This window comes from Pseudogymnoascus destructans (assembly GCF_001641265.1).
Source record: "Pseudogymnoascus destructans isolate 20631-21 unplaced genomic scaffold scaffold_21, whole genome shotgun sequence".
Taxonomy (NCBI): Eukaryota; Fungi; Ascomycota; class Leotiomycetes; order Thelebolales; family Thelebolaceae; genus Pseudogymnoascus; species Pseudogymnoascus destructans.
In genome coordinates, this window is record NW_020167540.1 from 482,274 (window position 1) to 503,090 (window position 20,817).

The window sequence follows — 20,817 nt, forward strand, 5'->3', positions numbered from 1 at the left end:
TTTATTTCGGTTTTGGCTCACCGCTTCCATAAACCACAGCCTTTTGCGTTTCTCACAGCCTTTATAAAACTATGCCACACACAATTTGAAAGTTGCAACTATAAAATGTTGAAGCTAATGTATAATAATTCCATTATTTGTAACTACACTCGTATCTCCCATAACTTAATCTTGCCCTGCTCATTGGCAATAGCCAAAGTAGAGCTGGTGTGATTGAACGCAACAGCACTCACCCTTCCCAGCGGCGTCTGCCCAGTTGGCCAATTCCTATAAACCGTGCAACTCGGCAGATGGATCAACCGCAGAGCATCCCTCTTCCACTTGCTAGAAATAACTAATAGCTGTCCATCCGGGCTGATTTCCAAACAACTCGTCGGCGTCGTCAATTGCTTGAATACCCTAGTCGGCTCTGGTCGATTCGGGATTTTCACCTCGCCCTTGTCCGTCCATCCCCGTCGGTCGTATATGTTAACGATACCGCTCGACGAGCCAATAACGATCCATCTATCACCACCAAGTTCTTTCTGCCCACTTCGTCCACCAAGAGTCAGTACGGAGGTGCCAACAGCGCCTTCGTCTTGCCAGAGCGCGATGAAGGATTTGCTTTCAACGCTCCACTCTCCGACCTCACCACCCTTTCCTGCAATCGTGAGACCTTCTCCATCTCTCCACCATGCAAAATCAGCAACACCGTTCCTCCCCTCGATTCTTGCTGCGGCGATCCATTGGCACGTGTTCGCGTCTAGGATATTGACAATTCCACCTCCCTTCTTGGAGGAGCCAATCAAGCCCATATAGCGCCCGCACGGAGACAACTTAAATCGCTCCATACTGCGCTGCTCATCCTTTTGTCCCAAGACACGCGTGACCTTTGCAATGTCGCCCGTTTCCAGATTCCAGCTATGGAAGTAGCGTCGACGGCCAGAGAAGAAGATCTTATCGCCGGTTGGGCCGAGGAATGCGGTTGTGTATAGCGGGGTAGATTTGATGTGAACGGATGTGAGGAGGGGATTTGGTGTAGGAAGCGCGTCTGGCGCAATATGGTGGAGATAGATGGTGGCTGCTGGCCCAGAGGAAAGGAGGACGGGGTGTATTGGGTGGAATTGGAGGGAGCTGATCGCGGATGGCTGGACCATGGGTATATCGCGAGTGCGCTGGATGTTTATGACTTCAGGGCGTAGCTTGCCACGCTTAGAATCCGCAGAGGCTGTGATGAGGGAGTTTGAGCTTCGGAGGAGTTGTGCGAGTGGCTGGGCGGATAGCGATTCTTCGTCCATGTCCATATCGTCGCCTGATAGAGATGAGCTGGACGAGGCTGAGGACCTCCGGCGTCGTTTCGAGGGCGGCTCTGAAGTAGACGCCCAGTCCGGGACAGGATTTAGGCGCTCGAACTGTCGCCTTAATCGCTTTACGTACTCTGGCCCGGTCACCATATCTTCTGCTTCGCTAACTCGTAACTTCCGTAGTCGAGGGTTTCCCGCCAGGGAGATCGTCAACCTCTCGTCATCGCTGTCTTGCCAGGCTGGCTCGTCGCCATCGGATTGCTCGTCGTCTGACCCAGGGCGTGCTATTAAATCTCTAGCGTTGACCTCAGAGGGCCCTGCATCCATAAAGAAAAGCTATGATATATGTTAGCGCAAGTTACAAAGATTAGATGCGCCAAATAGTAATACCTCAGCATCGTCAACGTCTTCCAGGTTCTCCCCCTCCTCTCCTTCCGCACCCAATTCAGATTCATTCTCTTCATTTTCCACCTCAAGATCAAGATCCCCCATCGTTTCCTGCCCCAACTGGGCCATAAACCCAGCATCGTCACCAAGAACCAATCTCGCGAGCTCGTCCTCATCCTCCCCAGCGTCCATCATTTCCACGCTTTCATTGTCGCTCGGTTCTCCATTTTGCTCGGAAAACTCAGATTGCGCCTGCTGCTCTACAAACTTTTGATCGCCGGACGATTTCTTTGAGCGTTGTCGTGCCATTATTTCTGGTGTTACTTGGCGTCTCAACGGCAGCACTGCCTTCAACTTTATTTTATGATTTTCCTAGAGATAAAAGCCATGGAGATCGGCGCTAGAATTCAATTGGTCCGTGCGCTACCATCAACAAAATATTCAGAGCCACTTACCACTCATGAGGTCCTAGTAGTTACGGTTTTGATAAATTCATGTGTTATGGATATTGAATATGGGCTTATACGCCTATAATATGACAAGAGGATTTTTTGCTCTAGCCGTCGAAGAAACTATCTCTACTACGCTGTTATACAAAATGTACCGGCCACCCAGCAGCCTGGTTATACATGCTATCATACATTAATTGGCCTTTTTCCAGCTCCCTACAACTGCCATCGCCTCCTTCCCACCATCTCGTACCCTCGAGTCACCTAGAACATCTGATAGACATCTCCACGGGTCTCTACCACCACCCCATCTCAAAACGTCCTCCTTCATCCTCTCTCCCCTTTCCCTATCAACACTCGCGCCGTCCTGTCCACCCTGGAACACCACCTTCCAGATCCGATCTGCTAGGACTTGGTCGAATAGGTAGCTGTAATACGTACTGCCATAGCCGCTTAGATGCCCAAAGAAACCCTGCCAGCTCGTCCCTTCAGGGTCTTGCGGTAACATCGCATGCTGCCTCTGGATCTCATGGAACACTTGCGTGGAATTAAAGGACTTATCAAGCGGTGCCTCCGAGTGGTATGCTTGATCAAGCATTGCGAGAATAATCTGGGACTCAGTCTCCACACCGCTGAACTGCTTGCCAATCGCAAGTTTCTCCTCGACAAGCCTGTATGGGAGAGGCTGGTCAGTCTCATAATGCCTGGCAAAGAGGCTGAGTACAGTAGGATCAGCCGCAAAGTGTTCCATAAGTACAGACGGCAACTCGGCGAAGTCGGTGGCACAACGAGTACCAGAGACTTCTTGTAGAGAGGTACGGCCTAGGATAGAGTGGATTGCGTGGCCCATTTCATGAAAGAGGGTCTGCACCTCGCTGAAGCTGAGGAGACTGGCTTTAGCTGATGTGCGGAAGTCGCAGATCAGCGCAATGGTAGGGAGTTGCCTCAGAGAACCAGAGGCACGCGAGGTAGCCATGCCATCGTTAGCAGCCTCCTCAGCAGAGGAAAAGATGCGATCGTGGGAAACTGCTGCCTCTTCAATCTCCTCCTCTGCAATTTCACGCGAACAACGGAGTGTGAAATGTGCCGGGTTGGGAGATTTTCCAGGTCGCGAGAAGAGGTCACAGTAGAGCACAGCGACATGTCCGTCAGTCTCCGAGATCACATCGAGGCGACGCACATCATTATTCCACGCTTCTCCATGAACGGTTTCTCGAGGTGCAAATCGAATGCCATAAAGCCTTGTAAACAAACGAGACAAACCTTGCATGACGGTCCCAAGGGAGAAGTACGCCGACAAAAAGTCAGGGTTCCGAGACTTGGAGTGCATGGACGATCGGAGCTGGGAAATGTAGAAATCCTTGTCCCAAGGCTGTAATCTAGCAGATGTGCTAATTGTATGCCTGTCTTTAAATTGCTGGAGTTGATCAACCTCTTGCTTCGCCTTTGGTTTATTACCTTCGGATAAGGCGCTTAAGAACTGATTGACGGACTCTGGTGACTTCGCCATCTTATCCCCTAGAGCTAGATGTCCATAGCTTTTGTATTGAGTGAGCTTCGCCAATTCCGCTCTCTTTCTCATCAAATCATCGAGTCGCTGAATCTGTGCAGGGGAGGATGTCCTATTTGCAAGAAACAGATCTCTCCGTACGCCTTCGTTTTGGACGGATCTGATGGCTGCAATGGAAATGTCACTGTGCGTTGGTACCACAGCAGAACCCCACCTCGTGACGCTCCTTACTAGTAGGGGATCCATCCCCTTGAGCTTGCCACTTGAGAATTGTAGTTCTCGCTGTGCTGGCTCCATGGACTCCACGAAATCATGACCAACCTCACTAATTTCCTGCGACAATCGTACGAACTTTTCTCGGATCGCTTTGGGTAGGGCAATGGCCGATTTTGTGAAATCCTTTTTGAGGGCTTGTGCAACAACCATCTCCTCTTCTGTCCATGTGGCTGTAATTTCTGGGTCGGCCATAGCTATTCCCAGCTGCTCATTGAGTCCTGTCGTTGTGTTCAGAACGTTCATAAACTCAAACATCATAGAGTGAGCTTGCGAGGCAGCGTATTGTATCCTCTCGTCGGGGTGTGTAGCTCGGACAAAGTCTGAGAGATCGATAACCCGGCATAGCATGTCACTCAGTGTATCCAGATCTCTGGCGATGCTTTGATATTCATGCTTCAATAATGCACTTAGCACCTTATGCACAATCCGTTTCGCCTTCTGGAGATTTGCATCCGCAAACCGTTCGAATCCTTTGGCATTGACAAGATATCTATTCTGGAAGAGCCCTATATTGTGCCCTTTCGCACCGGCTTTGGACGAGGAAGAGAATTCCTTCCAAAAGTCCTTCGAGTCGAATATCTGCCTGAGAGTCCTCTCATCGTGAAGCGCTCCCGGAGCTGAATTGTCGAGTGGTTTTGATCGTGATTCGCGATCGATATATTGTGTTGCCGTACTATATTGTAGGCGTGTCTGGGCTCTGTATCGGTTTGAAATACATTTTGCATATACCCACGGGCGGTTACGTGCGACCTTAAACATACTCTTCTCCTCCTACTCGCATAAACACGAAAATATACAAGAAATTTGATATAGAACCCAACGCTGTCGTTTCGTTCCCGGTTCTGGAAATAAGGTTTATACGCGCCGCCGCTTTAAGAACTATCCGATAGCGCATACTTCCGCGATCTGCCGCTGCCGTGACCAAGCTTCTGAGCCGACATCAGACATTTCTTCAACTGGTCTATTGAGTGTTTACGCCAGGTTCAATTCAAGCTATGTCTTTCTCTCCGCTCCTGCGATCGGTAAGAATAATTGAACAATTCATATCGACAAGAGCTAACTGGTTCTAGAGGGCAATTGCACCCGCAGCCACTGCATTGGTGGGCGCGGCTACCATCCTCTATCCCAAAACCACTCTCCATGCCGAGGAGGTTAGATCAGAAGACGTACGGTATTCGCCTCAAATATATTTATCACAATGCTAATAATGTATAGTCCAAGCGGAAATCGATATACGATGACGAGCCGACAGCACCCGCATCAGCAGGCGCCGAGTCGTCTTCGCTCGTGACAGCTACCCGTCAGGCGCAGACGTCACGCCAGTCACCTACCGACCGTCTTGCTGTCCAAATTGGCAAGACTCGTCTGTTCATCCACGCACATGTCGCCGCTGCCGAGGACAAGGTCAACTCGGCAATGGACTCGCTCCTAACCCTCGAGAACAACTTCACAAGCACTGTCGCTTCTTTGGCGCCATCGCGTGAGTCCGGCGAGAGGATCATGCCTGGAGCTGTATACGTGCTTGTTGCCGCCATGGCTGGTAGCATTGCCACTCGCAACCGCAGCATACTTCTCAGAGGGCCCGCACCTCTAGCAATCGGTGTTGCGGCCGGCTGGGTTGTTTTACCCGTAACCATGCGCAACGTCAGCGATTTGCTGTGGAAGTACGAGCAGAAGTTCCCAGCCTTGGCGAATGGGCACTTGAAGGCGAAATCTGGCATTGAGCGTGCGATTTATATGACAAAGGTGCACACAGAGCAGGCGGTGAGAGTTGTTGACGAGAAGGTCGCCGAGGGAAGGGAAGCGGTTGAGGGATGGGTGAGCAAAGGGAAATAAATGAGCTGCGGTATGAGTCGAGCTTCTGTACAAAACTTCCCTTTTCGTTAAAGATATAAAATAAAACATTAGGAATCACGTCAGTGCGGAATAATCTCATGGAACTCACGGCCCTTCGCAAGACAAGGCAACTGGTGAACTTTGCTCTTACAACACAACTACGTTGGGCTCGACGTCTTCCCAGCCACAGTTAACCTCCTCCTGTATGGATTTTTCCAACAACCACAGTCTCAGATATACATCCTAAACCTCAACACTAGTCTCCGCCCACAACATGATTCTCCTGCCCAAACCCGAGTCACGGTTCGTCATGGGCTATCAAAAAGGGCCTGCGCGTTAATTGCCCCTCTCCCCTCCGTGCAAGGCCAACTCGTCCCTATGACCCGACCCCCCCGCCCGCCCAGATAAGGCCAACACTTCCGCAAGTTTTTGGGTCGCATTATCGAGCGCCTCGAGTGTCGCAGGCGGCTGTCCCATAGCCGATCTAGACTAAGTTATATCATACTCCCGTAGTACATGATGGTTAATACTTACTGGCATGGGGGACACCTTCTCGAATACATAACGTTGATACATGCTTTCCACAATATAGGAATGGAGTTGATACATGCTTTCCACAATATAGGCAATGATGTAAGTAGCAACAATAACTGATACGAAAACCGCCAAACAGAAGAAGAAATATTTCCAGTAATGGTTGATCATCCTCGACGTTCTCTCATAGGCTATCTCATCCTTCAACACTCTAGTTAGCTAATATTTTCAGTGGTGTCAAGAGTCTGGCTAGATACATCGTCTTTGTGTTTACACTTTTGGCATCCTGTCATAGTGACCCCTGGATTGGGTTCGGTTTCGGGCAATTTTATTTTTTTTGAATAGTTTGCGACGTGTATCTTCATGATTGTGCGAGGTGTTGTGTTTAATGCTACGGGTTGGGATTCTGATCTGGAAGGAGCGAGTGTAGTTGTTTACAATTACAATAATGAGCTGTTTTTAAGGCAGGCGCCGCCTTCCCTCATATATGGACACCTGACTATGACTATCATGCCCCCTATTTCTGTGCTCTAGTTTTTCGATTTGGCTGACACCTCCATCGCCACTGTTTCCGTTATCTGGTATTTCGGTTTGGCCGACATCTTCATCCCCATCAGCTCCCCCATTTCCGTTGTCTGGTTTTTCAATTTGGCTGACACCTCCATCACCATCAGACCCCTTGTTTCCTATGTGTGGGTTTTCGATTTGGCTTAGGATAACCAAGTATCGGGCTTCACAGTTATCCGGCGTATATTCGCGGTTGCTGATGTTCTTTCGACGCGGTTCTTGTGTCATCTGGCGTGCAATTTGGGGCTAGAAGGCCATTATCTCGAAGCCGTAGCGTGCCCTTGTTCCAGCTTGTTCCAGGAGGCTTGGCATGAGGGATTTGCTCGAGGAGAAGACTGTCTTCTGCGCCTGTCTAGTTGTGTCCGGGGTGATATACCTGGGATTGTGATATTTCCCCTCGGAATAATTTGCGTGTGGGGAGCCATGAATCCACTTCATGGGCTCGTGGTGGTAGTGGCGGAGTGTTCTATGTTTATCGGGTTCGTTATTTGGGAGCGTAGGCAGCATGATGAAACCCTCCTCCTGCCAGGCCTGCTCCAGCCGGGCGTACTCCAGCCAGTACTGCTCCAGCCGGAGGTGCTCCAGTCGGGCCCGCTCCAGTTGGGCTTGCTCCAGCCGGTACAGCTCCCACCGGGCTGCTCGCATAGTGTTTGCTGGAATATTGATGTAACTAATAAAATTCTTGTGTATGTATGTTGGATTGTTTGAATCAAAAGAGGTACAACAAACTGCTGTCTTGGTATGGTGTCCTAAACAGAAATCTATGGACGGAAGGGGCGATGTTGAGTCGAAGACCCAGTGTAAGTGATATGTGGTAAAGTAGAAGGAATGAAAACGGTCAACAAGCCTTAAACTGGAGTGGCAGGAGCAATAAGAGCAAGAGAGTGTTTCTGGTCCATGATGATATATAATCATAACTATTTTTGCAATTCAGTTGGATTTAATATTACCTTCTGGGCCTAATCCGTCCAGAATTCAAAATCCAAGGCTTGGGTTTGAGCCTTAAGACCTATAAAATCTTGCCTTCCTACTAGATACTGCTCTTAAAGTTGAAGCAGCGTAGCTGTCAACCCGGACCGCCCTATGGCTTGTCCCCATCTCAAGACTTGCCTTCCATCTTCCTCCTTTCCATTACTTTCAGCACATCCGCCGCGCTATTGACATCCCCCTTCCTCTTCTTCGGCCCACGCTTCCTCTTAGCCTTCCCATCGCCCCCCCCTTCCTCCCCATCATCATCACCGCCCCAATTAGAGAGTTTGATCTTCTCATCGCCATAGTCCTCTTCATCAGCAAACCGGCTGCTGCCAAATCCCATGTCAATATCATCAGCATCGCGGTCCTGCGACTGAAGCATCTTCTGAAGATTCGTCTCGCGTGCGGCGTCTTCTTCGGACTTGGCTTCTTTGACTTGACCTCCGATTTGCGACGCCTTTTTCAATGCAGCCAGAATCGTAGGATCTCCAAGAGCGGGCTTGGCAGAGGTTTTGGACGTTGGTGCCGTCTCGCCGAAATAATTCCTTGCTTTGACAACAGCTTTAGGTCGTGGAGGTGGTGGCATAGACAGCTTATCAAGTGAAGCCGTCTCCTCTTCAGGGGTCTGACTCGGACTCGGTACATCCTTGCTTGGTGCTTCCGCGATTTCACCATCTTCAGCTTCGGAGTCGACATCATCGTCTAAGCCAGCGAGAGGATCATAGTCGTCTCCAGCATCATCGAAAATGTCAAAGTCCTCATCTTCTTCAATTGTTGGAGTCGGTATATCAGGAACCTCCATTCCGAGAGGTGCTGCATCTTTATCCGGCATTAACAAGGCATGCTTCTCTTCCTTTGGTTGTTCTACCTGCACCCTTCTGACCTTTCGCTTCTCGTCTCCACGCTCATCCACGGTAATAAGCACTTCTCTCCCCCGTTCGTCTTTCTCAATCCTTGGCTCGGCCCTTGAGGCGCCCACCTTCTTAAACTTCGTACCAAGGGAAGGTCCAGCCTTCGCTTTCGCCTCTGCCCTTGCAGCCTTCAGCTCAGCCAATATCTGATCTCTATTCCTCTTCTTTCCAGGAACCAAAGATGCCTTCGCCATCTCTCCATGTTTTGCTGCCCTCTCCCGGGCCACAGGGACGATCTCTTTCTCTTCCAGCTTCTCAAACTCGTCGTCAACATCAACCTCATCTCCTTCGTCTTCCGCATTTTCCTTCGATTTCCCCTGCAGCACATCTTCCCCCCTTCTAACCCTCTCCAGTAGCTTATAGTCGAGTCCCTTCATAAGATGAACACTGTTGACATCTCCACCAATAATCTCATCTCGCAGCCTCTCAAATGTCGCTTGGTCGATCTGTTGTAGTTTCATCATCTCCTCCAGTGCCTTGACTCTTTCAGCCTTATCATCCTCCACCTCAGACTCTCGCATCTGTGTCCGGTCAACATATCCACTTGCGAGTTTTGCCCCTCTCGGCGCGGCAACCGATCGGAACTTCTTCGTCGGCTGTTGTCCAGAGACTTCTCGCTGGCGCTCTGCAAGTTGTCGCGCAAAATCGTTGCCTCCGGAAGTGGCTACAGACCGGCTACAAAAGACAGTTAGTTCTCATTCTAGGATATAGGTGGGGGCGGGAACCATACGGCGTCATAGGTATGCTGGAACGCATCCGTGAACCAAGGGCTGTGGCGCCACCATCGCGGCGTGGGGTGGCGCCAAGTGTCGCCTTGTTATCGCCATTAAGACTCTGCCGCGCAGGAGTATCGAGTACCAGCTTCCGAAACTGCTGATTGTTCATGGTGACGGTTGTTGCAAGAGAGTGTAGAGGGTTTGGGTTGTGGTCGCAGCGCAGCACCAGTTCACATCAGCGGCGATGCGAGGCTTTGAACGACGAGGCTACGGATTTAAATTTTGGTGTTCACCAATTGCTTTACCTATCTATCCAAAAAAAAAACCAACAGTGGAATTCCTCTTTCTTAGTAATCATAGCTCTGATCGAGAGCTTCTATTTATCTATAGCTATGCTCAATACAACAATGAGTTTTTCTGAACTATTTATCCCCACTTCAATTCTTGGCCGGAGCATTTATCGCATCTGCCTTCTCCAGACAATCCTCAATAACTTTCCAAAAGTTCTGCACATCGAGGCTCCTCGGTATCTTCACACCCTCCTGCCCCGGTGGCAAAAGCGTGGCAATTGTCCTGCCCGTCTCCGTCTTCCCATCAAGAGCTTCCGCGTGAGTACCCTCCGTGATAACCTTAACATTAAACCTCTCACGTCTACCCTGCTGTCCCTCCTCATGGTCATATAATGGTATGGCATATTCGGTGCCTTCAAACATTGCTGCTACCGCAATTGGATCGTGGAGGGGTGGCCCTTCTGACAACCCGAAAACTTTGTCGTATGTTTCGGCGAAGAAGCAAAGTAATTCGACCAGCATGGTTCGGAGAATCGAGGGTTTCGTATCGTTTGATGGAGTATCTTTCTTTCCATAATGTAATAGTTTAATAACTTCTTTATTGGCGAGGACCTGGTGGGAGACGTCCAGAGGGATAAGAGTCGTCTTAGCTGCCAACTCAGGAAGATCGAAGATAGTTACTGCTGCCTCGGGGTCCACAACTATATTAAATTCTACCGGTATTAGTAAAGATATATAACATTTATCGACTCAGTAATTTACCTGCGTAAGGAGTCCAGTTCCCGTATCGTTCAGTACTACCAACCTTTCCCATCGGTGCAGCAGTGAACCCACCACCGATAGCGCCTCCCATGATAGAAAGGCCCTTGAGATGCCCAACTACAGCTGGGTACTTCATAACCAGCCCGGCAACATTCGTTAATGTACCTGTTGCTACAAGCCAGCAGGTGTTTGGAGGTGTTGCAAGAATGGCTTTTGCCATGGCATCAACTGCTTCAATAGACAGATCGGCTGGTCCTGCTGGAGTTGGCAGAAGGTCTGTTCCAGCTAACCCGGATTCCCCTGGGGATTTCGTTAGCAGTTATGCCAACAAGGCATTGCTGGGATAGCTGTTGCGCACCATGGATAGCGTCAGCATGGACGGCAGGCCGAACCAGCGGCTTGCTTGCCCCTCTGTAAACCGGGATGTCTGGCTTCCCAATAGCCGTCAAGACACTCCCTGCGTTTGCTGTCGTCTTGTCTAAGGAAGCATTGCCATGGACAGTGCTTAGGCCCAAAAGCCCCACGGCTGGATGATGAGCTGCTAGTAAAATGGCGAAGGCATCCTATAAGTGGTGGTTAGCAATTGGTCACGGGTTGAGAATTCATATTTCCTGGATCTCCACCATGTGACAGCGGTAAGGATTCGTCCGTCATCCACAGAATTTGGCATGAGGAGGTGCCGCCGTCTGATAGAGAGGTGTTGTCAGGGTGGTAAGGAGACAAACATCATGACCTTACAATATTAGCCACAACTTCTGCAACTTGATAGAAAGGACTTTACCAGGATCGCAGTCTAGCCATATAGGTATTTTATTGGTCGATGCCATTTTGAACAGCGAATATTCAAAAAAAGGGGCCGCCGAGCTGTTTGTTTGAAGAATATTGAATCCCTCATATCCTGGCTTCAGAGCTGTGGGGTACGAGTGGGCTAACCGCGTGATCTGTTTACGTAGGCCAAATGACGGTTCTACTTTTTGGAGCTTATATTCACTTTTTGGCTGTTGTAACTTATGGGTTGACGTTTGATGACTATTGTACTGCTAGTCGTATATGAATGCGACATTGTAGGGAGTTGAAGATGTTTTTTTGGATTGTGTTGCGATGCAAAATAGAGCGTGTGGCCGAAGTGTAAATTCTTGAATGGTGAATATATCCGAATTCATTATAAGAAATTATTTTAGCACTCAAGATAAATAAACAAACAAAACAAATGTATGAATCAATATTAATGACCCTATACTACACATATCTACCTATTATCTAGTGATGGAGTTAATGTAGTCGCTTCAAATTACGAAAAATAAAATATCAATACAAATACACGTCGAGTATCAATACCGACAGATCCACCCTACCAATCCTTCACTTCATGCTTGTCATCGTGTTCAACGCCTCCAGCAGTCCCCCTAGCATTTTTAATTTCCCACTCAAACTCCTTCAACGCCCTGAGCTCGCTCCCAACAAACAGTCCCCCGATCAGACCATCGATTACCCCAGCGCTCAAACCCAACGTGGATAAAAGCATAAGCAAGAACGACACAAAGTTCCTTGGAGACCACCATATTGCAATAAGACAACCGATGGAGATGACAAGCGATCCAATAAAGTGGTACAGCCTCCATCGCCGCTGCTTCCCTTCTCGGATCGTGTAGGTGTGGATCATTTCCAATATCTCATCATATGTCGAGGGCAGGAGATACGAAACACCCAAAACCTTATGTTTCTCGGATCCACTCTCTGTATGGCCATGAGTGACCGGTGGGCTGGGTAGAGCCACATTGCTCTCCTGTCCTGCGACATCACTCCATCGGAGTGTAGCTCCCACCGAAAAGTGATCACTGAGAGAGCACTGAAAAGTAGGGTGCGGCTCAGTCATGCCAACATAAGCAGATTCCACTACCCACGCCCCAGCCTCTCCGTGCCTTTTGCCGTCCCCTGCAAATATGTAATCAAGTCGCTTAGCCTTTGGGTCGCTGGTACTGAGCGGTATAGTAATGGCAGGTTTCCCCAGGCCCAACTTTTGCTGCTCTTCCTTGCTCCACCTCCAAGTGTTCAGCACACTGTCACAGGTAATTCCGTTTTCGTTTAGGTTCAACGCAGCAGTCGGGACGCCTCGCATCCTAGCTTTCTCGCTTTTGTCGATTGCTGCTCCTAGACTGGAATCTGGGTGCAATGCGCGCCATACGTCTTGGACAGGTGCATGTGACGTGACTAGGCGATGGGCTAATGAAAGCGGTATCATATTAAAGTCTCCCAGTGCGATGGCGAGATGCCCTCGGTCTGCTGCTCCGCGGATGAGTTTTGCAACCTCCCATGCCTGGGCGGTTCTGTGGCAGATATAGGAGTCATGTGGCTCAACTTCGTAAGGAGCATGGAGCTGGCGTGGTGTTAGTAGGTTGATAAAAGGGGAAGGGTAAGACTTACATGAGTTGTAAACACTTCGACAATATCCTTAGGACCTGAGCCTATGCGAATCCTCGCACAAGCAACGCCCTTTCCAACGTACCAGTCTCCCCTGAAAAATGCGGTTGGCCGTCCATTAAGTCGATATGGCACCATTGAACTCTCCTCTATGGGCCATTTCGATAGAATTGCAAGACCTGCTCCAAAAATTCCACCATAGTACAATTTACCATAGGGCAATATATGGCGAGTTTCCTTGCGGATTGCTACATAGTCTTCGTGGGTCCAGAGTTCCTGGAGCCCAACAATTTGAGGTGTGGGCTCGGCGGTGACGATACGCTTCCCAATTTCCAAAAGTCGCTCATGTTGAAGCGTCGAGATATACTTGAGCCCCCAGCAGTTGAGGGTTAATATGTTAAGCTCCTCTGGCGTGGAAGCCATGGTGGCGGTTATGTTTTGGAAGTGGCGTTGGTTGATATAGGATATGTGGCAAAAGACCTTTAAGGAGCCATTGCTGGTTCTTCTTCAAGTTAGTAGGAAGGTATATTGCTGGCAATGGTTTTGATAACAAAGCAAACTGAATAAAGTAACGTGGCCCTGGAAGACAAACTTGCGAAAGATATGGCGGCATGAGATTTGGAGTCTGGAGCAACGTTGCGAGAACATTGCCCGAACGGGCCAAGAAGGTCATAGCTCCGCACATCAACACCACGCCGCCTGGGCCTGAAGGTCGCATTATTTGGCCCACCTTCAATCACTTTCGAACAACGTCCAAGTTACAGCTACACGCTATGAAGGAAGTCACCAACACGCTTTTATCTACTACCCATGTTTTTTTTGACAATATATACTGGTGATGCATAGATTATCATATAATTTGACTTCATTGGAGCTTAATACATGAAAAATTAAATAGGGGAGTGAGATTCCAAGGTATAATTATCAGTATCTACCATTCAATCAACCGTGGGCTTTCCCAACGAGTCCAGGTTCAATAGACTTCAGATGAGACTGTATCTAAGCCAAGAATAACCATTGAAGAAACTTCATCTATCTAACCCAACTCCCAGCCTTATTAAACGTCGCCGCATGAGCTGACAATTCGGTCCCTCATCTCTCATATTTATATAAACGGCACTCCGATACACCCCATTCCAACCCACAAACTAACTATATAGTTTCCCACCCCCCATTGTTGATATCTTGCTCCAGCTTCCGGCTAATTACACTTGGAATCCCGTGCTGCAGCCATGTGTTCCTTAACAATGCATCATAACGCTTCTGGTGGAGGTGAAGCTGTCGTCCATGGCGGAGACCTGGGTCAACCTCGCCGAATTTGTCAATGTACGGCGCCACCATCCAGCTGCCGGAGTTGTGATGCAAATAGAAGACCGTGCACTTCCTAATATTGATGAAGAGGCCGATGTGAATTTGGCACCTATAGTACGTTAGTAATGTTTCACAAAATTGTATGCGGGTACTACTTACTTCCTCATGTGCTGTTGTGCGCCACCAATCTTGACAGAAGGTTTGCCTCTCGTCTTGGGTTCTTCCTTCAGGCAGCACATTGCTTGACCACAAAAGATTGTACCACAGAACAAACAGAGCATGGGGTCTGTAAGATCTTTGCCGGTGGTTGGGCAGCGTCCTTTCATTGTCTCTTCCATTAGGGTATCGTAGTTCTTGGGCAATCCGATAAGCTCGAAAATGGAAGGATGAGAAACAGAGATGTCTTTGGCCTTTTTATCGGATTTTCCCTCTTCGGGAGCATGCTTTGTTTGCCAAGCGAAGTGGGCATGAATCCACCCCCAAATAATGTGTTGCGTGGTGGAGATATCATCATATGACAAATTATCGTCATTGTCAATGATGTCGTCTATCTTCGCTGTGCTCTTTTGGACAATAAGGTCACATATATCGTCAAACGAAGGCAGTCGAAGGGCCTCAGAAAGACGTCCCAACTCATCATCTGAATTGTGAGGGAAAAAGCTGTTGAAATCTGTTCCATATCGAACGTACAGTAACAGAGATGCTTTGCGGAGGAACACGAGAGCGTACTTCTTCACGAACTCCTTGCAATCATCAATGCCACTGAAGCATTCTTGATCAAACCCTTCCAACTCATCACCGGGTTCTTCGAAGGGCTGTGCGTTGTCCAAGCCTAGCATTACCCTGTGCCTCATATCTAGCTTTGTGATATATGAGCAAGCACGTTGGAATGAGCTCTCCTCTGTAGCTTTCTGGTCGTCATTGAGAAGGCCAGCCCAAGACAGCCACTTCGCGGAAGGAGCGTTACGTGCCATGGCCAGAACCACCTTGACAATCTCCGCAACGTAGCAAAGACATAAAATATGCATGATGTCAAGGTCGAGAACTGGAGCCAAGCAGAGCGATGTTTCCGTGAGGAAGTTGAAAATATCACAGTTGAGCAACGGATAGTGGTCTCTTTCCTCGCAATGCGACCTCAAAGCTTGAGGGTATCCACAGAAAAGCTGTTCAATCTGGCGGTCATAGGTATTCATGAATGCAGCTGCTGTCGGATTGTTACCTTCGTTCTTCAATCCTCCAATGGCTACGTAAGAAGCCGCCGTTTCCGAAAGAATTCGTAAATGAGTCAGGCTCTGTTGTGGAACCTTCTCTATGAAAGTTGAACCACTCTCTGAATCAACACCACGTTGGAGGATTTCTACGGCGGAAATCGAGAACCCAAGAGCTTGGGCCACAGTGTCACCTGCGTAAAAGGCGTCTGCGCCTTCTGGACGCGGCTCGGGAATCTCCCGACTAATCAACTTGTTTCTCACTATGGTGTCAGAAAGGCGACGGAATATTCTGACGAGTTCTATCAACCCAGGATCGGCAGTGCTCGTTTGTGGCGGGGTAACGTTTGGAAGCTCAAGAGCGGCGTCAGGAGGAAATGCGCCCGGCAGCATTCGCATTGGCGCTCTGTTTGCTTGTAATATGTTAAGGGCGTTATCTGATAGAGATGTTGGAGACGAAAGTACAGCCTCCCATGCTTCGTCTAGATTAGGCACTTTACTTGACAACGACTGAACTACATTTTCCTGGATGTAGTTAAGAAACATGTCTCGGAAACGAGACCCAGGAAATTCTCCATCACCAAGTGGTGCAGCGCTCTTCTCCTGCCTTTTAACGGCAGAGGGCAAAACGGAATCAAGCCACTCGTCATATGGCGCAGAAGTATTCAAAAGTCCCGGATACGACTCCTCTTTGCCGCGCCAAATGATTGGAAGGAACGCATTACCCTGGGCTTTGCATAATGGACAGACAAACTCGTTGAGGTCAAGCCTCTCGGGATGGTGTCTAGCGATCTGATGACTCTGTCGTCGGGATGAAGCCTCGTAATATAATTCGAAGCATTTATAATGCATGATGTGTCCGCAGCCGACAGACACAGGGCCAAGCTTCATCGATTTAGAGGGGAAGCCCTTGCCTATCGTCTGCCTCTCACTAACAACCTCCTGGCCATTGGTAGCAATTTTGTGCACAACATGTCTGTTCTGACCGGAAACGCCAAATGGCCTGATTGCCTCAGCAAAACGGTCAAGATTAGCGGGCACGCTCGCAGCTTCTTTGACAAAATCCTGATCCGAAAAGTCTGTTTGACGCAGAATACCACTCTCTTCCATCATAGCGAAAGTACCATATGGCTTACTGTCATTCGTATCTTCTTGGCAAAGGATGCAATTGCCAGACGGATATTGCCAGTTGTTCTTGCGCTCTTCAGCTTGCACGTCCATATCCTCATCGCTTAAGTCTTCTTGGGCCCAGTCGGCGTCACCTTGATTGCTGAGGAAGTTCTTTTGTTGTTGCTGGAATTGGGCCATGACCTTTGCTTGCCTCTCAAGTGCTGCCTTCTTCTTCTTATCTCGCTCCTCATCTGGATTCACGATGGCCGGGGATGCTGTGGATACTCTGTCAACCGAAGCTCCAAGTTTTGCAAAGGCACTCTCAAAGCCCCGAGGTCTCTTTTGCCTCATTCTCTTCAAAACCAGGCTTATTTTAGGATGGCAGGATTTAAACGCCTCTCTGGTTGACATAATTTCCAAGATGGATACTATAGTCTTCGCCTGAGGTGCATCATTCATGAAATTGCTCCTCGCATTCCTTGTTAATGCAATGTAAACGAAGGATTGGAGAGCCTCTTCCGACATGTCGTCCTCTTCAGTGTTATCTTCTGCAATTGAAATAAGGACTAAGTGTAAAACCACATGGAGGAAAGCCTCTACCCTTGTGGCAGGTACAGTTGGAGTGAGCTCCTGTGATTTTAGGGGATACAACAGGGAGTAGTAAATGATCTGAGCGAATATTCCGGTCTTAGTGAAAGCGGACAAATCCATAAAAATACCCGATTCAATAGGACGAAGCTTCGACTCAAATACAACATCGGCCGCCGGTCGTCCGGTTTTCTTGGATACCCAGTTGCGATACGCAGTTTCTGACTCTTCTCTTTGGTTTTTGTTATAGTGCGCAATGTAAGGGTCAATTTCCTTCAGAAATTGTTCTTGTAGCTCAAACGTTCCAACATCAGAGAGTCCCTCGGGCGCTTTGAATATCGTCATTTCGTCCAATAGATCCTGGCATTCTTCTTGTTCTTGGAACTTATCCGGCAATTTGCTACAGATCTCTGAGAATGATAATGGCTTGAAGCAAAGGACATGCACAATATCGCGTCTCAGGGCAACCGTATGTGGGTTGGGCTCGGACTCGATAGGAACCAAGGATGTCCTATCGCAGAGCAATACAATGAGCAGGTGTATCATATCTTCTGCAACGTCGAGCTGCTGTTGGTGGTCCAGAACATCAGAGTTCTGCTCATAGATGCCCTTCATCCACATTTCCAACCCATATCTATCAATCATCGATGCCAATACGCGACTCGGCGAGCAAATGACCATAGCGGTTTGTAGCAGGAATAAGTCTCGATGGTGAGTTACATCTCGCTGGGTAACTCCTCGGTATGTGCCAGCCTGATGGCGAAGGCTCATACCATTGCGAACCCACATACTAGCCTTCATCTGCGCCAACCACGCGCAAACTCGAAGTGGATAGTCGAATGCTGCCATGAGTAAATCCTCCGAGCTATACTCATGGGTTGGCATAAGTCGCTGGCCCATAAGCTTTGGCTTTTGCATTAAGCCGTCTTGAGTAAAAGTAAGCAGGTTAGAAAATTCATCGCGAGACATGCTCTTGCCGCACTCAATGAGCCATGATAGCGTGTAATGCAGAGCATGATGAAAACTGATCGGCTGATCTTCGACGATGAACTTGATAACACTGTGTTCGCCAGTCTCCGAAGTATCAAACTCATAATCCGCAACTGTTTTGAACTTCACTTCTTCTTTGATCTCAGAGCCTTCAAATCGTCTGCGCTCCAAGCCCAGCGAGTTTATGATGACTGTATTCGCAGAGAAACGAATGGCCCTATTAATAGCAGACATATCTTCGCCAAGCTTCCACTTGAAAGACTCTGAGAACTGGCGGCATAGGCGGTTGATCTCTCTAGTCACTAGGGAGGCGCTTATCCAAGCATCAGTCTCGTACTCGAGATGGTCGCCTACGGCTCTGACATTCGGACATATTCCTTGATGAAGCTTGACAAGGTCAAGGAACTGCATCATGTATCTCTCGTCTGTCCGGAGCCTTTCATGAACGTGTGGCGCATTGAAAAGATAGCGAAGATCCATGAAAAAGTGATACATGCGGCGGTTGGTTACAGAACCAGTTTCAAACTTGAGAACGGCATTTGGATTGATCTCAATTGGCGGCGCAACTTGCCTAGCGGTTAGGAACGTAAATAATATAGACATCAGATGTGTCAAGAAGTTCCCTCTCTCGACAATTTCTGACGTGATGGATGGTGTCGTGAGCATCTGTAAGGAGATATTGATTATCGAGTAATCAGGCTCGCGATCAGCAATTAAATATAACTGCGCCAAGAGAGTGTATAATCCAGCAAAGCGAAGTCCCAGCACACGCTTAAACTCAGGGATTGTGACGACGGTAGAAATGTAAAGGTCACGGAGATCGACCCGGACCTTTTTCCACATCCTTAAGTCGAAGAGGATCATCCAGTCAAGTCTTACGCGCTGCCAAAGATCTTCGTGTAGCGGTATAGACTCCCTATCACTGAACGCTTCTGGTGTCTCAAGCCAGTATCTCGGTGGCCTTCCAACCTTCTCAGGTCTAGCATGCTTCGGCCCTGGGGTTTTGGGGATATCCATATTGGCTTTGGCATAGATGGAAGATGTTATTAACGGCTCTGCCATATCCGAATCCGACGGAGTAGTTTCACGATCCATTAGAGCCCTCTGGGTGTCTAAACCTGGAGGTGGCGGTGGTGGAGGGGGAGGCGGCGGCGGATATCCAGCCATAGTGGCTTCATCTGCCTCTTGCGCTGATGCATCATCCGTCATCTCGACATCTCCATCTTGATCGCCACCCGCCTGTGCCTCAACTAGCATGACGTCCATAATTGATTGAAGTTCTTCTTCGCCCACATCTTCACCCTCACTCAGCTCACCTCCATCTTCATCTCCGTCTTCGTCTTCGTCCTCCGAGCTTTCCATTTCATTCGCTCGTTCAGCCTCCGCCATAGCGGCCTCCAAACGTACGATCTGTATATTCCGCGCCCCTAATAGCATCATTCTATCTTCGTTTTCTCTTTCTTGGTCTTCAATTTCTAGGTCGTCGATACCGCTCTTGCCGATTTCTGCGTTGACAGCCTCACTTCCCGTTCGCCAAGATTTGAGCATTTCCTCGCATACAACGTCTCGTAGGATATTGTGGTCTCCACCAACGCTGCAGCCCGAGATATCTCCAAGCCATTGGATAATTGTTCCACACATCTGTTCCCTGAATGTATCTCGAGCAGAGCGGATGCTAACCGTAACTTTGATGTGCTCGATGACCTCCGCGACGGCAAGTAATTCGTTGATATCAAAACTGTACTTCACAATAGCCCGTCCCATGTCATCGGTTTCGTAGGCTCGTTGTAACCCTTCCGCTACCCTGACTTTGCAGGCCCGAGAGACTTGCAGGCTAACCTCCTCCACCGTATGCTTTTCGTCATTCCACAATATCAGGACGTACTCAATAGGCTCTTCGACTATATCTCCTCGGTAGTAAGGGGATGTGAGGCGGGACATTCGCTCATCGAGTTTGATGCTATCAACCGTCTTAGGGAGTCGTAAGTGTTCTGGCGAACAGGATATAACATCGCATACGTAGTCGAAAGCTCGGCCAATGGTCATCCTAATGCTCTCGATAAGTTCATCTGGCAGTCCAGACGTCTCTTTTGATTTCCCAGACCTTTTTGCTTCATGCTCGCTCTCGCTATGTATCGTGCAGTGCACAGGGCGTTTCCATGCCTCAGGGTCGCCACAGTCGCAGCAGCCGCTGTTTCCAGGGGATATGCTAATATACACCATGTGGTCCGTATGATCAGAAGAATCGTAGCATCTACTGCAAAGAACACAGGTATCATCTGCGCTGCACGTCTTGCATCTGTATGTTGCCTCGCCACTCTTGAAGATATGACCGCAAGCCTTGCCCCTCGCCGCCTCTGTGTATTCTGCTCCATCCACGGCGCCTTGAGCTCCCCGAAGCTCCCATTTCTCGTTTGGTGCAGGTTGACGTCCCTCAGGAAAGAAGAGTCGCATATACTTGTCCTGGCCGCCTGCTAAAGACCAGAAAAGGTTATAAAGAAGGTCGTTGCTTGCGGATTCGTCATAACGGTTCTTCTTCACCAGCGGCAAGTCTCTGAAAAACTCGCAGAGCTGCCGCTCCTGTGTCGACATTCCATTCGCTGCCATCGATGCTATCCCATGTGCTTGGTGGGCAGCTGCAGCTTCATTTCTTTGTGGTGAGTTGATGCTTTGTTTGCTTTGCGGTTGCCACCAAC

The 20,817-nt window shown here is 48.9% G+C and overlaps 8 protein-coding genes across 8 annotated transcripts; 1 reads left to right on the forward strand and 7 right to left on the reverse strand.

The window, feature by feature from the left end:
* Positions 1-83: 83 nt before the first annotated feature.
* VC83_08054 (uncharacterized protein) lies at positions 84-2,150 on the reverse strand. The gene is made up of 2 exons (XM_024471615.1): positions 1,674-2,150; positions 84-1,619 (listed from the first exon to the last, which is right to left on the reverse strand). Exons 1-2 carry the CDS (start codon positions 1,977-1,979, stop codon positions 144-146), a joined length of 1,782 nt encoding a protein of 593 aa, XP_024321167.1. The 5' UTR covers positions 1,980-2,150; the 3' UTR covers positions 84-143.
* Positions 2,151-2,312: 162 nt separating this feature from the next.
* OCT1 (Mitochondrial intermediate peptidase) lies at positions 2,313-4,664 on the reverse strand (the record flags this gene model as incomplete). The annotated part of the gene is made up of 1 exon (XM_024471616.1): positions 2,313-4,664. The coding sequence occupies one exon, from the start codon at positions 4,662-4,664 to the stop codon at positions 2,313-2,315; it is 2,352 nt and encodes a 783-aa protein (XP_024321168.1).
* A 128-nt stretch (positions 4,665-4,792) lies between these two features.
* Positions 4,793-6,044, forward strand: VC83_08056 (uncharacterized protein). The gene is made up of 3 exons (XM_024471617.1): positions 4,793-4,927; positions 4,976-5,071; positions 5,121-6,044. The coding sequence occupies exons 1-3, from the start codon at positions 4,901-4,903 to the stop codon at positions 5,739-5,741; spliced, it is 744 nt and encodes a 247-aa protein (XP_024321165.1). The 5' UTR covers positions 4,793-4,900; the 3' UTR covers positions 5,742-6,044.
* Positions 6,045-7,088: 1,044 nt separating this feature from the next.
* VC83_08057 (uncharacterized protein) lies at positions 7,089-7,487 on the reverse strand (the record flags this gene model as incomplete). The annotated part of the gene is made up of 1 exon (XM_024471618.1): positions 7,089-7,487. One exon carries the CDS (start codon positions 7,485-7,487, stop codon positions 7,089-7,091), a length of 399 nt encoding a protein of 132 aa, XP_024321166.1.
* A 21-nt stretch (positions 7,488-7,508) lies between these two features.
* On the reverse strand, positions 7,509-9,849 carry VC83_08058 (uncharacterized protein). Its single transcript, XM_024471619.1, has 2 exons — positions 9,456-9,849; positions 7,509-9,400 (listed from the first exon to the last, which is right to left on the reverse strand). The coding sequence occupies exons 1-2, from the start codon at positions 9,608-9,610 to the stop codon at positions 7,942-7,944; spliced, it is 1,614 nt and encodes a 537-aa protein (XP_024321173.1). The 5' UTR covers positions 9,611-9,849; the 3' UTR covers positions 7,509-7,941.
* On the reverse strand, positions 9,850-11,578 carry URH1 (Uridine nucleosidase 1). The gene is made up of 5 exons (XM_024471620.1): positions 11,275-11,578; positions 11,219-11,226; positions 10,852-11,056; positions 10,494-10,793; positions 9,850-10,444 (listed from the first exon to the last, which is right to left on the reverse strand). The coding sequence occupies exons 1-5, from the start codon at positions 11,318-11,320 to the stop codon at positions 9,879-9,881; spliced, it is 1,125 nt and encodes a 374-aa protein (XP_024321174.1). The 5' UTR covers positions 11,321-11,578; the 3' UTR covers positions 9,850-9,878.
* A 122-nt stretch (positions 11,579-11,700) lies between these two features.
* ISC1 (phospholipase C type enzyme) lies at positions 11,701-13,489 on the reverse strand. The gene is made up of 2 exons (XM_024471621.1): positions 12,918-13,489; positions 11,701-12,870 (listed from the first exon to the last, which is right to left on the reverse strand). The coding sequence occupies exons 1-2, from the start codon at positions 13,335-13,337 to the stop codon at positions 11,845-11,847; spliced, it is 1,446 nt and encodes a 481-aa protein (XP_024321273.1). The 5' UTR covers positions 13,338-13,489; the 3' UTR covers positions 11,701-11,844.
* Positions 13,490-13,671: 182 nt separating this feature from the next.
* VC83_08061 (uncharacterized protein) lies at positions 13,672-20,787 on the reverse strand. Its single transcript, XM_024471622.1, has 2 exons — positions 14,385-20,787; positions 13,672-14,334 (listed from the first exon to the last, which is right to left on the reverse strand). Exons 1-2 carry the CDS (start codon positions 20,726-20,728, stop codon positions 14,067-14,069), a joined length of 6,612 nt encoding a protein of 2,203 aa, XP_024321272.1. The 5' UTR covers positions 20,729-20,787; the 3' UTR covers positions 13,672-14,066.
* Between the last annotated feature and the right edge of the window lie 30 nt (positions 20,788-20,817).

Bases quoted from the DNA above. Each gene is read 5' to 3' on its own strand.
- VC83_08054 (XM_024471615.1), bottom strand. From the start codon at position 1,979: ATGGCACGACAACGCTCAAAGAAATCGTCCGGCGATCAAAAGTTTGTA. The intron at 1,620-1,673 runs GTATTACTATTT...CATATATCATAG, and splicing joins AAGACGTTGACGATGCTGAG to CTTTTCTTTATGGATGCAGG.
- URH1 (XM_024471620.1), bottom strand. From the start codon at position 11,320: ATGGCATCGACCAATAAAATACCTATATGGCTAGACTGCGATCCTG. The intron at 10,794-10,851 runs GTGCGCAACAGC...CGAAATCCCCAG, and splicing joins CCATGCTGACGCTATCCATG to GGGAATCCGGGTTAGCTGGA. The intron at 10,445-10,493 runs GTAAATTACTGA...TAATACCGGTAG, and splicing joins GAACTGGACTCCTTACGCAG to AATTTAATATAGTTGTGGAC.
- ISC1 (XM_024471621.1), bottom strand. From the start codon at position 13,337: ATGGCTTCCACGCCAGAGGAGCTTAACATATTAACCCTCAACTGCTGG. The intron at 12,871-12,917 runs GTAAGTCTTACC...ACACCACGCCAG, and splicing joins TCGAAGTGTTTACAACTCAT to CTCCATGCTCCTTACGAAGT.
- VC83_08061 (XM_024471622.1), bottom strand. From the start codon at position 20,728: ATGGCAGCGAATGGAATGTCGACACAGGAGCGGCAGCTCTGCGAGTTT. The intron at 14,335-14,384 runs GTAAGTAGTACC...AACGTACTATAG, and splicing joins GCACAACAGCACATGAGGAA to GTGCCAAATTCACATCGGCC.
- VC83_08058 (XM_024471619.1), bottom strand. From the start codon at position 9,610: ATGAACAATCAGCAGTTTCGGAAGCTGGTACTCGATACTCCTGCGCGG. The intron at 9,401-9,455 runs GTATGGTTCCCG...TGTCTTTTGTAG, and splicing joins TCCAGCATACCTATGACGCC to CCGGTCTGTAGCCACTTCCG.
- VC83_08056 (XM_024471617.1), top strand. From the start codon at position 4,901: ATGTCTTTCTCTCCGCTCCTGCGATCG. The intron at 4,928-4,975 runs GTAAGAATAATT...AACTGGTTCTAG, and splicing joins TCTCTCCGCTCCTGCGATCG to AGGGCAATTGCACCCGCAGC. The intron at 5,072-5,120 runs GTACGGTATTCG...AATAATGTATAG, and splicing joins AGGAGGTTAGATCAGAAGAC to TCCAAGCGGAAATCGATATA.